The 14,535-nt window shown below is 39.3% G+C and overlaps 2 protein-coding genes across 2 annotated transcripts; one reads left to right on the top strand and one right to left on the bottom strand.

Annotated features, from left to right (window-relative positions):
* Nucleotides 1-975: 975 nt before the first annotated feature.
* Nucleotides 976-2,781, top strand: LOC145489378 (uncharacterized). Its single transcript, XM_081468340.1, has 4 exons — nucleotides 976-1,295; nucleotides 1,384-1,490; nucleotides 1,577-1,745; nucleotides 2,338-2,781. The coding sequence occupies exons 1-4, from the start codon at nucleotides 1,063-1,065 to the stop codon at nucleotides 2,414-2,416; spliced, it is 588 nt and encodes a 195-aa protein (XP_081324466.1). The 5' UTR covers nucleotides 976-1,062; the 3' UTR covers nucleotides 2,417-2,781.
* Nucleotides 2,782-2,920: 139 nt separating this feature from the next.
* LOC145489366 (forkhead box protein K2-like) lies at nucleotides 2,921-13,673 on the bottom strand. Its single transcript, XM_081468330.1, has 6 exons — nucleotides 12,707-13,673; nucleotides 12,412-12,594; nucleotides 9,581-9,884; nucleotides 7,458-7,651; nucleotides 6,365-6,882; nucleotides 2,921-5,767 (listed from the first exon to the last, which is right to left on the bottom strand). The coding sequence occupies exons 1-6, from the start codon at nucleotides 13,192-13,194 to the stop codon at nucleotides 5,424-5,426; spliced, it is 2,031 nt and encodes a 676-aa protein (XP_081324456.1). The 5' UTR covers nucleotides 13,195-13,673; the 3' UTR covers nucleotides 2,921-5,423.
* Between the last annotated feature and the right edge of the window lie 862 nt (nucleotides 13,674-14,535).

Genomic DNA, 14,535 nt, shown 5'->3' with positions numbered 1-14,535 from the left:
GCATACATCCGTAACTGCTACCTGAATGACCAAGTGTAATTTGCAATTTATACCCCCAAAAGCGAGGAGCATGCCCTTCTCCATGCATATCCTTTCACATGGGAGTACTGACAAAATGGCTGACAATCAACAACAGAAAGCATTATCTTCATAGGCTGTGATACTAATATTGGTCAGGTGCTAATCAAAAGGAAAGCAGTCTCGGGGAAATTCACCATCACCAACTAGTTTTTCTGAACAGTGATTTCACAGATGGTGCAGCCCTAACCACCCCCTCCCCCTCCGTTAAGGGGAGTACTCCCATATATAAGATATATAGCCGGGAGCCCATGGGCTCCTGATATAGCTAAACGTATGTGCCACTGTGAAGGGTATAGTTTTCAGCCGGTTTAGTCTGGGAGAGGGTATAGAATTCAGAGAGTTCTGGTCTAGAATAGGGTATATAATTTATTTATCAAGAAAGTGGCCAGTGAATAAATAATTTAGTCTAAAACAGGTTCTTCACTGGGGGTTCTATATTAGCAATCAAAACTCAGAGTGACTTTCAATTTGTATGATAGGAGTTTATTTGGTGTATGTTATACTACAATAGTGATGAAGTTTAAAATAGCTACTCTGAGATAGAGTAGGGTTTTTGGTGCTTAGCATAGAATAGGGTTGAAGAATCAAGCTATTCATGGTCTAGTATAGGGTAAGGGTTTCGGTGTCCCAGCGACTTTCCCCAACCCAAAGATTTACAGAGTACCCCCCCCCCCCCACCCCACATCACCGAGCACAGCTTAGTGGCATGGGACACTTAGCATAAGCTGCTCAGTTAGTAAGCAAAAAGTCTATATAGCTTTCAACTGGATGAAACAGACGACGATTCGTATAGTTTCAAGAGTTGTTTCCAATTTTTCATATTTTGTAGGTTAGATCTACACAAATGAATTCGTCGTGTTGTGCACTTTACAACGCGTCCAACAGGCTCTGGGAACGAAATTGACTAACATCATTGTATACGCATGCGTACACTTGAAATGTTCGGGCAAAAGATTTCAAGTTTGGCTCGCCAAATTCAACATGGCGTCGACCACTGGAAGCGGCCATGGAGGGAGAAGGCAAAACTCAGGTAGAAAGCGAAAGTTTGTCGATGGAAAAGAGGCTAGGAAGGAGTGGCATAGATGCCACAAACGCATCTACCTAGAAAAGAATATATTTCAATCGTGGCTTCAGGTGAAATTCATCGCAGGGTTTGAAGCGCGTAGTGACAGTGCGTTCGCGGAGTATTTGTTGTCACAGGAAGTTCGTAGAACGTAAGTTATGTGTATGTGCCCTTGCTGACTTGTTTACTTTAAGGGTGCTAAATACTGTTTATCAAATTGTTCTGTCGTTTGTTTGTAGATCACCTATAGAGGTTTCAAGTGCTCTTCCAAGTTCGAATTTTCACAGGAGGCGAAAAGCCTCCAACCCGCGAAAACATGTGATCAAGCAAAGTGCGGAAGGTGAAGGTGCGAGTTGAGGCGGCGTTGTTATTTTTCTCATGTATTTCGAACTCTAAATCATTAAATAGGTAAAAAAAATTCTTATTGTAAAGGGACACAGACCTCAATGTCGGAGAAGTCTTCGGATCAGTCAGCTGTCGATGAACCAGCAATCGCTGGCCCCGATACACAGGCGAGTCAACTTCCCTCAACTTCGACCCCGGACTCAACTTCCCTCGATGGAAACAGCAACCCAACAAATCTTATAACAACTCATAAAAAGTAAGTCTATATATTGTTTGCTACCTTACAGTTTCTCACTGCACTGGATTGCCTCCTGTGCAGGAAGTGTCTTCATTTAGCTGCATTATGTTATGAACACAAGGTAGCTAGAGGTCTTGCTGAAAGGTCTTCAGGTGCACCCAATGAAGAACAATGAAGTTTGCGCGGACGGAGTTCGCATCACACTATTTTGAGGTCGACCGAGTTCGCTGTCTACTTCATCTTAATGTATCTTGATGTAAACCGTAAGTTTTTTAAAAAATAAACTGCGATAGTTAGTAACAAAGTCTACCAGACTCCAACTTAACTACCAGTTCTCAGTGAGTTACCTTGAGAGTGATAACAATTTCTAGCCCGAGGTCCCAGATGACTCGGTCGAGATCTCGGAACGAACTTGAATGGTGCAAACTGGTTGCGAAACCTCCGCAATTTGAACACAAACATCAGAAATATAGCACAATTTAAAGCGCCGAGCCCTGTCTACAAGGGTGCATGTGTAAAAAGACTTCCTTGAATATTTCAACAACATTTACGAACTTGGTCCTATTCCTTTTTGGAAGAGGCTAACATTACGGTTCGTTTTCTATTTCAGGACAAATAACTGCACAACTTTTACAGAAACGCAACACAATTCACCACAAATGCACGATACAGAGACAAAGGAGGTATAACTGCTTCATCAGCAATGACATGCTGCAACCCTCAAAAACCTCCTTACCAAGCCTAGCACATTTGAACGGACGAACAGTGCTCGAGTGCGTCGTTTTAAACTTCGTTTTCCTCAGAATTTCTACCACGAGACGGAAATGTGCCTAGCAACTTCACAGCTGATCATAATAATCAAGGGTCAAACCAAAAATAGTGTTGAAATTGACTTTTTGGACATTTTGTTATGGTTTTTCACATTCTGGACAATAGTTGGATTTGAATCAAACCGTAAAGAAAATCCAGCAATGTTTAAATACGACGTCGGGGGCGTGTTGAGGAGGCCTAGGGCTCGAGAAGTTGCCTCATGGTACTTGTTTCCAGGCAACTATGAAGTGTAAGGATCTCAAGTGAAACACATTCGAGTATTCAATTTGAGGCACCTAGCTTGGAGGGCGGGAGGTGACTTATGTTTCAGGTTAAGAAGCACCCAATGAAGCGTTAAGTGTTCACATTAATTAAAAAGTTAAAACAATTATTTTCTGCAGGTAATTTTAACCTTCAAAAGGTTCATTTTAATGTTCAATATGGTCATACTCCACAAATAACTCTTCCAGACAGACCAAGCTTAATAATTTATTACTCAACCATTTAAGGCCTAGTAAGCCATGAAGGATAATCTCTTTTGCATCCCACAAAAGAAAACAACTTTGGTCAACAGCTTTGCCAATAAGTTACTAAGATTTTAGGAAAATAAGATTGAATTGAATGTTTCTGACAAAGAAACAAGTCTTGGGAGGGAATTGTGGGGGTGGGGGGTGGGGGGTATTGCAATGATGGGGGTGCTAGTCATACTTATAGAAGTTAAAAATTGTTGTGTTTTTCCTATATACTGTGGTACTGTAGATGATTTTCATTAATTAGTAATAGATCTTGAAATAATCGCTCTGAGGTAGCTTCAACCATGCCACAGAAATGTACTCTAATATCTTATATTCTTTTTAATCTGATGAGCACCCCCATCACTTTTCAGAGATTATTTCACCCTGCCCCCTTCCCGGAGAACAGAAAATACAAATTATTGGAGACAAGATAATTACTACAACAAATCTACAATTTCACAGTTAGATATGTAGCTGGTCTAATGATTGCACCTGTGGTATTTTTAAGTTTCATGGACGAGTCAAAATGACCCCCTAAAACGTCAAAATTATTGTATTTTTATGACAAGGTTGCAGTGTGGATCAGTAAGCGTGAACACTAGCATTACTTGTGGAATGCACCTTCCAGAAATATCCACACCCCTACACAAAACTGTTCTGGGGTAACTTCAGTTATGGCACAGAAGGTTACTGGTTTGAACCCCCAACCCCACCCATCTGGAATTTCCAGTTCAGCTTCATACTTTCTCTAATTAATTGTGACTTTTCAGACCTTCTAACTAGGTGTGGATATTTCCTGGAAGGACAAAATGCTGTTTTGTGAGGGAAATCAATCATGTGAGATGAATGAAATACAAACTGTACTGTTAATTTTCCTGTGGTTTGCCCTATCAACTAGTTGGCCTTTGCACACTCAATGCATCAAAGTCAAATCAAATCAAAGCATTAACACTTTTAAATCTGCACAAAAAACATTGTGCTAACATCACATAATTTCAATGGATTGTACTAAGGGCAGATAAATTATGACAACAACTACCTGCTCAGAATTTTTTCCATGGGAAACAAGTACTTCTTGTGTCACTTTAACCATAATTACCTACTTTTTAAAGAAAAAGTGAATCGAGCAAGTGTTCTGAACATCTACATAATTGCTGTAAGTCATAAATTAAACATTATTTTTGTTTTCTTGTATAATTCTATCTTGGTCTGATGTCCGAGTTTCTTTTCTTCCATACAATTTTCATTTCACAAAAAGAATACATCCCACATCAGAAATCACAAGTAAGTCCAGGTTCAGCTACTGTCACTTAGCGCTTAGCATTTTAGAAGCACTCTGGTGAAAAGGTGACCACTTCACTCCTCAACTCACCAACCATGTAGGAATGTCAGTGAAACCTAGTACAACACTAACACATATTTTCCCTAAAATGGTATCATCAGTTTTAAACAGACAGCAAGCTCCTGCAAAGGCCTTTTAATTGGTTTGCTATCTGGTTAATAACAAATCCCAGTTTGTGACAATTAAAATATTGATTCATTTCTATTTGAAATGATCATGTTCAACCACTTTGCATTGTCCCTTATAATTTCAAGGGATAATGTACGTTATACTGACCATTTGCACCCCCAAAAATAATGCACACTAAAACCACAATATTAATACACTGTCCACAACACATTACGGCAGCTAAATGCATTATCATCCGTGTCTCATCTAATATACTTGTATAGCTATTAATAGTAACAATGTCAGATTTTCCATGTAGTGTAGTTCCAGCCTACTTAGCAACAAACATCACCTGCACCATCACATAGTTTCATCGGTACCATTGAATGCATGAGCAACATGTACCAAATTGTCCAATCCTTGAGTCTTTGAATTTGTGTGGAAATGTTTCATTCTGTTCTGTTAACTGACAGCCTCTTCTTTGAGCAGCACTGAATTGATAAGCCAATTTGCCAGTCAAAATGTACGTTTCTCTTTTCTCTTTTTTTTCCCTCTAAACAGTTAGTTCTCCATGCGATGTGCACTGTTCATCAGATTTGACAACCAACTTGATTATTAAATGGGCCACATATCTGGCAAATCTATCCTGTGTCTTAGCTGTTGGTGTATTTTTCTCTTCGCGTCCATAGCCCAAGTGTGACTTATTGATAACAATCAGTTCAAAGTATTCTGGTGAATAAGTGATCCACTGATTCCAGTCAAACCTATGTTGATGTTTCAAACACCTCACCTTGATCAGCCTGCCACTACCGGTATGCCAGTGTCAACCACACTCAGTGCTGTTACAACTACAAACTGTGTACTACAATATTATTGCCACAAGAAAACAGTCAACTTCAGTAGAAGGAAAATCTTTGAAGGTTAGAGTTTCTCTTGTTCAGCAGTGTCCTGTTGAGTGCCATGCCACGTAGCACCTTGCCGTACTAATTTTTGACGTTTTATATCTGGTTCCTCATTGCTGTCAGTTGGCGCTTGACTAGCACTCAAGGCTCGCTTGGCACCATTCATTGCCATAGAAACAGCAGCTGTAGTGGCAGCTGGTGACAACACCCCAAGGGGTGAGGAGTCAGGAGTGATTGTTCCAGTGGTTACTAAGGGGAGTGGTAAAGGGGTAGGTATTTTTGCAACTGGTGGTTTGGCAGAGGAATCCTGGGTAGCAGTTGGTGAGACATTTGTGGGGGTGGGAATGGGCGTTAGCAAGCCACCTGAAATATAAACAAAGGAATTAAGAATAGCACAAATTATTGTACATCTAGCTTAAACTACTTATGTGAACAGGCCAAGGCCAAGTGCCCCAGAACGGCTGGAGCTCATCCCAATTTCAGCAGGAAAAAGTGACTAAATTTTTTTTTTTCTAATAATGGGATGGTAGTCTATCACGGGGTCCCCCCACCAGCATCCAGCATTAATTACGGAGTGTTTTGCTGGTTTTTAATTATACACCTAGAGATTTAAGCATCTTGCCACATAAAATATATAAATAATAATAATAATAAAAAAAACGACCCGTGCCGGAGCCCAATTAACTTTGACCACTGAAAATATAGTCACATTACCGATTAGGCCAAGCATGGCTTTCTGTTCCAAAAGATTTATCAGTCATTGTGATTCTGTATCCTGAAGTAAGTTGGAGTACTGTTAACCGTCCCTGAGGGTGATGATATTCTTTTGTATGTTAATCACTAGTCCCCAACAATTTGCCAACCTCCAGTAAAAAAAATACCTGGGTTCAACTAGAGACAATCCTTGTACATGAGCCATTAAGTTAGTACTATACAACCACTAAGTATTGGCACATTTACCTGAGCTAGGGGCTGCAGCTCCTGACAAAAACTGTGGTGGAAGCTGCGTCAGCTGCTGTGGTTGTTGTGGTTGTTGTTGTTGATGTGGCTGCTTCACTAATGTGGCAACCAAAGGCTTGCTTTTTGCCTCTGGTTGCAGTGCGTTCTCCACAGGCGACTCATCTCCTGACGACTGAGAAAATCCATTCTTCTCCGTATCAGCTCCATCGCTTTCCTTTACAGCCTCTAGAGAAGACTTGATCACACTGACAGGCAGAGCTGCTCCTGCCATTTGCGTTGCAATTGGCTGGAATGTGACCGTTGATTTGACAACCCCTTGTGCTAGACTTGGTACCGGGGGTGGTAAACCAGTTGGTGGAATGACGGGGGGTGAGGTGGGGGTAGGCTTGGCTTGAGATACTGTAGCATCAGCTGGTTGGGCTGTTGTCTTAGTAGGTGAGTTTTCACGTGACATATGAGTTACTGGAGCAGATGGCGCATGGAACTGAAGGCCATGCGTGGGAGAAGCTGGAGCTGATCTGAAACAACAAACAACAAAAAAACAAAATTTAAAATACATGCAAATCACATTTACTTATTTATTTTTGAATTGATAGTCCAACTTTGCTAAAACCATTTCTCACATTGAAAATTGGAAACTTACATGTTGAGTATACAAACATGACTAGTCTAGTCCCAGGTCCTAACCCATTGTGGTTTCTGACCCAACCAGAAGTGAAATGTCATGTTTTAAGATAGCTAAACCGTGGTGTAAAAAAGACATCCATTTTTTAAATTTCCATATCACAATCTCACATAGATTCCATGAAGCAAATAAAAAATATCTGTCAAATGCATGAAAACTGAGTAGCACACTATGCTGAAAATTGGCCTAACTTTTTCAAATTTGTCATTTGTAATACATTAATTAATCTTGATATTCTTGCCTATTTCTGTTTTATTATTACCTCTGCTGTTTTTCTACCTTAGGAAACTACACATTTTGACGTTTTGTTCACTTTGAAGGTAATCTCATATCACTATAAGAAACATGACTTAAAGCATATTTTGTCTCAGCTCCCTTACAATATTATACAATGTAAAAGTTTCACACCTGCAAGACAGTTGAGAGAAAGGTGGTCTAAAACACGGCACACCTCTCTGACGCCTCTTGCGGAATGCTTGTTCAGCCAGCTTTTGCTCACACGATGGATCAATCCTCCAGAATGAGCCTTTTCCTGGTTCATCTTGGGCACGTGGTACTTTCACAAAGTAACGGTTTAGGGATAAGTTATGACGAATAGAATTCTGTTGAAGAGATGTCAACTTGTAAAGACAAATACTTCCATTTCAATACAAAGACAAATACCTCATCAATACTTAGGGTACCTTAACTTATCTCTAATTTCTTAAGAGGTTACCTCCTGTGTTGGAATGCAACGTTGTTCAGTTGATAGAACATACAGAGCTTTTAATTATAATACAAATTTTGCTTCAAATCAAATTGAAGGCTAGGTCAACATGCAACTTGGCATTTTTTTAATAGTTTAGACCTCTGTCAAAGTTAAACTTTCTTAGGTTGACTGATTAAACCAACTTAAGTTACAAAATCCACGAAGAGCAGGCATTTTAATTTCAGTTCCTGATGTTTTGTATAGTCCTTTTGCTGTACAAGTCAAAGAATATAAATCTTTCATTTGAACAGCAAAGGGCTACCCAAGACATATTCATGGCATCCATTGCTAAATGATCAGGAAAGTAAAAGGTACACATGTAATAGCATCAAAAATGGCAAAACAGAGAAGAGTATACAAGGCTGCTGCCTAAAGGGCGCCCGGGCGCCTGAGGCGCCTAAGTTACGAGTGTGGGCGACTAAAGTTTCGTTGAAGGAGCCCGAGTGGGCGCGTAAACATGGAGTTTTCATTCCCATCTAATCTGTCCGATGACTTCAATCTTCTCATGAAATCGGCCAAAAGATCATTCACACAATAAATTAAACTGAAAACAACAGCTACTCTGGTCCTGTTTTGCTTTTAACACGAGAAATATGGGCCAAAACATGGCAACAAAGTCTCTCTCCACTCACAAAACAACCGAAAACAGCCACAGTTGAAAATCACCCTACAATGCATTGCAAGCTCAGTATTGAATAAATGCACGTCATGTATGCCAATGGATTGTGTCTCTGTTGATGCCCTGCTGATTCCAGTTGCAAAGTAACTACTTTGATTAACAAATATTTTTGGAATTGGAGTGATACTGCTGCTGACATTATATTTAGATTTGAATAAGGATAAATTCTTGGGCTTTTTTTTTGTCCAATACTTTGGAAAACTTCACTTCGCTGTACTGAATGAATTTCTGTAGTTTCTGAAAGGATATTTATGACTTAAAAGTCGAAATATTCAAGTAGCTACAAGCCAGCAAAAAGAAAACAGCATTGCAATTCTTTTTGCATACCAGGGGTTTATATTTTAAATTATCAAACCAATTGTCATGGCTCCGCCCAATATACGAGAATATATTTTCTCCAAAGAAGCAGCCAATATAATGCAGTAATGCTGCCTAAAAAATGCACCTTTTGTTTATACTTATGTCCCTGAAGCCCGGGGAAGGAAAGCACATTTCAGTGAGGCCAAATTCAAACGCCCCAAATGCATATTTCATTTTTATTTGTTTTCACTTACAGCTTGCATTTCATGATTTGTTTAGAATTGCTAAACTCAAAAACGAAAGAGGCAATATAAATTTTTGTAAAAAAAGCTGCAGCATTTGCATGGATACACCAATTATTGAATTTGCTTGACCACAAATAGTATTCTCTCTCAGTGATGACCTGATCATTTTGCTGAACACTTTATTTCAAAAATTTGATTGATAAAACAGACCATATTAGTGTCTCATGGAAAATCTCTGCCTCCAGACCCCTCCCCTAAATTTCCAAATTCACTCCACCCCCCTCCCCCCTCCCATCTTCCCCAGTCTCGCCAACCCCCCGGATTTACCACGGCAAATTTATTCTGGGCTCCTAAAAAAGTGGCTTGGGCTCCTTAAAAATTTCCTTAGGCAACAGCCTTGGTATGAAGGAAAAAAAAAACAAAACCCACAGAGACACTTAAACATGAGACCGACTTCAAAAAGTCAAAAGCCAAAGAACATATTTTCATAACTAGCAACCAAACTTAGTGGCTGCCAGTAGTAAGTCTTATTTTTAAGAACAAATCCAGGCATCCTTACTTGCCAGCCTTTATCAGCACTGCGATAATATGGATAGTTCTTGGTAATATGTGTGTAAATACCACTCAGCGTCAACTGCTTGTCATGTGCAGACAAGATTGCTTGAACTATCAACTGTGCATAAGAAAATGGAGGCTTTCCGTCATCTTTGCCTCCTCCCTCTCCCCCTGACGTGTTTGGCTTCTCCTCCTCCACAGTAGCCTGGGCGGCATCTTGAGCAGCTAACTCTGCTACAGCTTGTAAGTTTGGGGCATAGACATGATTAGCGTCTCCACGAGGACTGGCAGGACAGGAGTTAGGAACACTGCAGGAAAAATTCCAGAATAATCAGGCTTTTGTTACAAAACAACCCTAGCTCATAAAATAAGTTTTCAATCACAATAACAACACTTAAACTTATTAAAATATTAGAAATTGTACGTGCATTACAGTACATGCATTAGCTAACTTACAATCAAGTAAATAAATAAAGTGTGTATTGCAGACAACGTGGAAAAAAAGCATTCCTCATCTAAAACAAAACTTAAAATGGGTAAAAGGTTGTGTTGCTCGGGTGGCATCACCAGAGATTGAATGGAAGCTACAAAACAACTTTACTTGAACCCAGTTCTGAATAAAACACATCACAAATTATGCATTAATTTGAGCTCTTCATTTGAAGGAAAACCTGCAATAATAACAAACTTACTGGACTTGGAGAAAAGGTTGAAGTTACAATAATTGATTTCACTTACTTTTTTAACAAAAAGTACATCTAACTTGACTACTCTCAATAAATAACAGGTTCATTTCAGTAAATGTAAATTTAATTTATTTTAGTGCTATCTACAAGCTTTTTTTAAACTATAGAAGGAAGTCACTACACAACAGACAGTCTGACTGCTGCATAATTTGCCTCCTAATGAGCTATTCAGGCAATGACAACGCTACAGCTGCTATTAAAAAAAAAATTGGCAGCTGATGTTTAACGAATTTATTTCACTTTGCCTATTGCATGTATGCCATGTTTCTTCACTTAGTTGCTTATTAATAACAATAATACTCTATTATAACCACATATTTGTTCTTACATGGCTTACTTTTTGGAGACAGAATCTTTGCCATTCCAAAAGTGAAAATTGCAGACACAATTTATGCAACTTTCTAAAAGAAATGACATGTATCCCAACTTATGTTCAACATTTTGAGTTCTGCTTTATAATTTCAGTGCTACGAGTTATGATGACCACTTATACACACACAAGCACTGTTCTTCACTTTACAAGAAGTTCTGGAATTCCAAAGCAACAACAACCTAATAACATCTAATAAATACTCAAAGTTCTAACCACAGGCAAAGGGTAACAATCTAATATTGTAATCTTCCACATAACAAAGTAAAAAATAAGACTTCTAGGCTGGTGTTTACACATTTTTCCAGCACTGAAATGTTTGTCACTTATTTTGTATACAAGCCTGCCAAAAATAACACAAATATTTTCTTCTAAGCAGCTGCTAAAATATTCAGTATTGTGCAATAAATTCCACTGTCGAAATTATTTTATTTTGGAAGGAGTTTGATACGGTTACAAAACAAATATAGAGATTGTTCAAGACCGTTCATATCAATCGATTTACGCATGTTTGATGCTAAACTACATTCAAGCTCAAATCCTCATAAACACGCTTATCTATTCATAGAATTTTAACTCCTTGGACACGTTCAATGTTTTGTTTTCAAATTCAACCAAGAGGAACTAATGCAAAACGATTTCAAATATACTCTTAGTAAAAGCTCTTCGATTGTTGTCTTCACACGCGTGTCATAATAAGAATTAATGTACGAACTCTTTTACTTTAAAACATCTGTATAAATTTTAAACTCGGGCCAAACATTGACTACGTATATTTTGTTTTGGTAAATACAAAGCAAAAACCAGTTACGACACCAGCAAGAAAATATACGTTAGAAACCCGCGCTGACCCCAGTTATATGTGTATAACAGCACTTCTAGTTTCTATCATAATCTTACAGTCTTTTTCTTTAATTTTCTTTCAAATGAGAGCTTGGGATTATTAGAAAAAATTAAATAAACACTGGCATGCGCAGACCAAACAACGCACAGACAACGTGTGTAACCTCTACAGACCAACGGAAATACATTTCCATAGTAGGTGCGATTGCGAAACACGGAATCAATAGTTCAAAAGAAAACGCTTTGTATTCCACTTTGCCGACTATGGACACAATGAGAAAATCATGTAAAAGAACCACATTTAAATTTTAAAACTGACTGAAGCAATGCTCAAGCCCGCACAGAGTGAAAGCTGTAGCGAAGGGATTTTTGGTCTTAACTCTCGCTTCGTGAAAAATACCGTGACCTAAACGCCAAATCGACCACAACACGTGCTTGTAACAACAAATTGAATTTACCTTTCGTATATGTTTCCACCATTTTCACGATCTAAGATCGTGCCTTTTAATTAACCTAGTCACTAAAATTTGTCCTCATGGTTGAGCAACGACTAACTGACCCTATAAAATCTTGCACGCATGCATCCAATAAAAGTAAACAAGACGTTCATCTGAAGAACGGGATATAAGTTCTGATATTAATCGTTTCGGGAAAGAAAAACTTTTCTGACTAGAGAGGCTACACATCAACAGGAAAGCAAACGGGGTAAAGATGTGCGTACACAAAACACAACAGTAAACGCACACAGCTAACAACAAAGTTATCGTGAGAGAATGTACGACTCCAGTTGACCTCGGCAAAATACTCATTACTGTGCGGTTATATACAAGCAGTTTAAAATGAGAAACCACGGCAAATAACAGAAATGCCTCGTACCTTATCGTTCCCGTAGGAGAAGGAACTGGAGAAGCGAAGTTAGAGTCTGATTGAGGGATGTTTATTCGTAGAGGTGGAAGAACCTTTGTTCTCGGTGGGCTAGGAACACGTTTCGGAGTCTTGTCACCAACCAAGGAGGTGAAACGAACCTTGACATTTGTCGAAGGAAATCGCAACACACAGCTAAAAGAAAATGGACAGCATCTTAAATGAGCTACGCTTAAGCACAAAGTAAAATTATGCCATTAAAATTAACGAAACATTATACGGCAAACGGTAAAGTTTGTATACATACATGTAGGGTAATTTCAATGGAGGTGCCCCCCGTCGATGGAAAACACCGTCAACAAATATCCCGTTCTTCCCGTTGCAACTGAGATAGAAATCCTGATTTTCAAATTTTAGCTGCAGGTGCTTCCTCGAGACGAAACTGGAATGTCCCATGTTGACGTCCACGCTGCCTAGACTGCTGTTTCTTCCGATAATAATCCGGCTTTGCCGAACCAAATATTCGAACTCGCGACCTTCAAGTTTGGCAATGGGAGTCACAGTGTTGACACCAGACCACAGTTGTCTTGCAGGATTAACTGCGCCTGATTTTAGAGCTAGCAGAGCCAAAGCATCGCTCTCCTGATCTTGGCTAGGCGAAGACATCTTCCACTGACAGCCTGATTCCAAATTCCCTTGCGCTGCACAAGAAGAAGGATCAAAAGCAAAACAACAACACGAGGAGAAACATACGGGCATTCCGCAAACCTTAAAAATTCCAAATTTGGAGATCATTACCAAATATGGAGGTGGCGCGTTTCTCGCACAGGCGGGTCCCTATTTGCGTAGTTTTTGCAAGGGTCTTGTGATTGTGAAGGTCTTTCCAACTTGCAGCAACTTTTACGTAATTGTTGAGTTGCGTCACTAATTTAACAAAAGTAGAAAATGATTCGTGTGTTTTTGTAGTTTGATTCAAGCATGGGGGAAAATCAGGGAAAGCTAAGGACGAGGTGGCTTGGCCGAGTAGTCTAGGACGCTGGATTTGAAATATGGAGGTGTCTAGTTCAAATCCTCGACCGCGCTGTGTAAATAGCCAACTGCTCAGCCTCCCACCAGTTGGGATTCTTAATAGTTTATGTTCTATTTGCAATATTTGTTTATTCAATTACAGTCCCCTATTAGCACAACAGTGCTAAATATATTTGACACTTAAAATTAAGTTATTTATTTTTATTTTTATTGCAATTCCAAAGTTTATGCAAACCCGCGCACTCTACCTTCACTGCGTGAAATCTCGATCTTCTGAGTCAGATCAGACCTGAACATGCTATTTTAGCTCACATGATACACATACAAAACTGCAGCTGGGAGGACTGACAGCTATTGTGGCTATTTCATGTCACAGTATTAGTGACTCGCACAGTTCTTTTCTGTCGTAGTTACTAGTACATCCTAAGCTCACGTTCTATTTTCCATGTTCGTTATCAGTGATAAATTCCATCCCTCATTAATTGAGGAGCGTCACGCGTCAGTCTCCGGCATTGTAGAAGATTGGTTAAATAGAAAATACATTCAGGAAATGCAAATTTTAAAAAAAGCAAAAGGAGCTAAAGAAAATCACCTCCCCAAAAGGGAAAACTGAAGATACCTAACTTAATTCCCCGGGGCCCCGGGATAAATTCACATAACTTTCACCCTTGCATGTCTCACGTATAAGGGAGAGAATAAGCCGTATGCATGATTATGTCACATGCTGAACATTCACCACCAAGACACCGTTTGCGAGAAATTTTCTCAAGCCTCTGGCATCTTCGTGCTGTTTTCACGAAGATATTCTTTTCATCCTTGCTGCTTTGGGAATTTTCCCACGATGAAATTTGCAATTTACAATTTAAAAGCGAGGGTTGGTAGTGAAATCTACTTGTCTGAGGTCATCACGGATAAGGGCTATCATGTTGACCTTAATGGCAGCTGAAGAAGTTGGTTTCAGACGAAATGGAGGGATCATTTCAGGCTTTTTCAGGTCCGGTTTTCAAGCCAATGGTCTGGAATTTTTTTGCACGGGGAAAACAGTAGCTAAAGTTTGCATTGAACCAAACATTCCCGGCATAACTAATGGGGGACCCGATAACACAA

The sequence above is a fragment of the Orbicella franksi genome, chromosome 6 (assembly GCF_964199315.1).
Source record: "Orbicella franksi chromosome 6, jaOrbFran1.1, whole genome shotgun sequence".
Taxonomy (NCBI): Eukaryota; Metazoa; Cnidaria; class Anthozoa; order Scleractinia; family Merulinidae; genus Orbicella; species Orbicella franksi.
The sequence above is the reverse complement of the archived record's forward strand: the minus strand, read 5'-3'. Positions and strand labels throughout refer to the sequence as shown.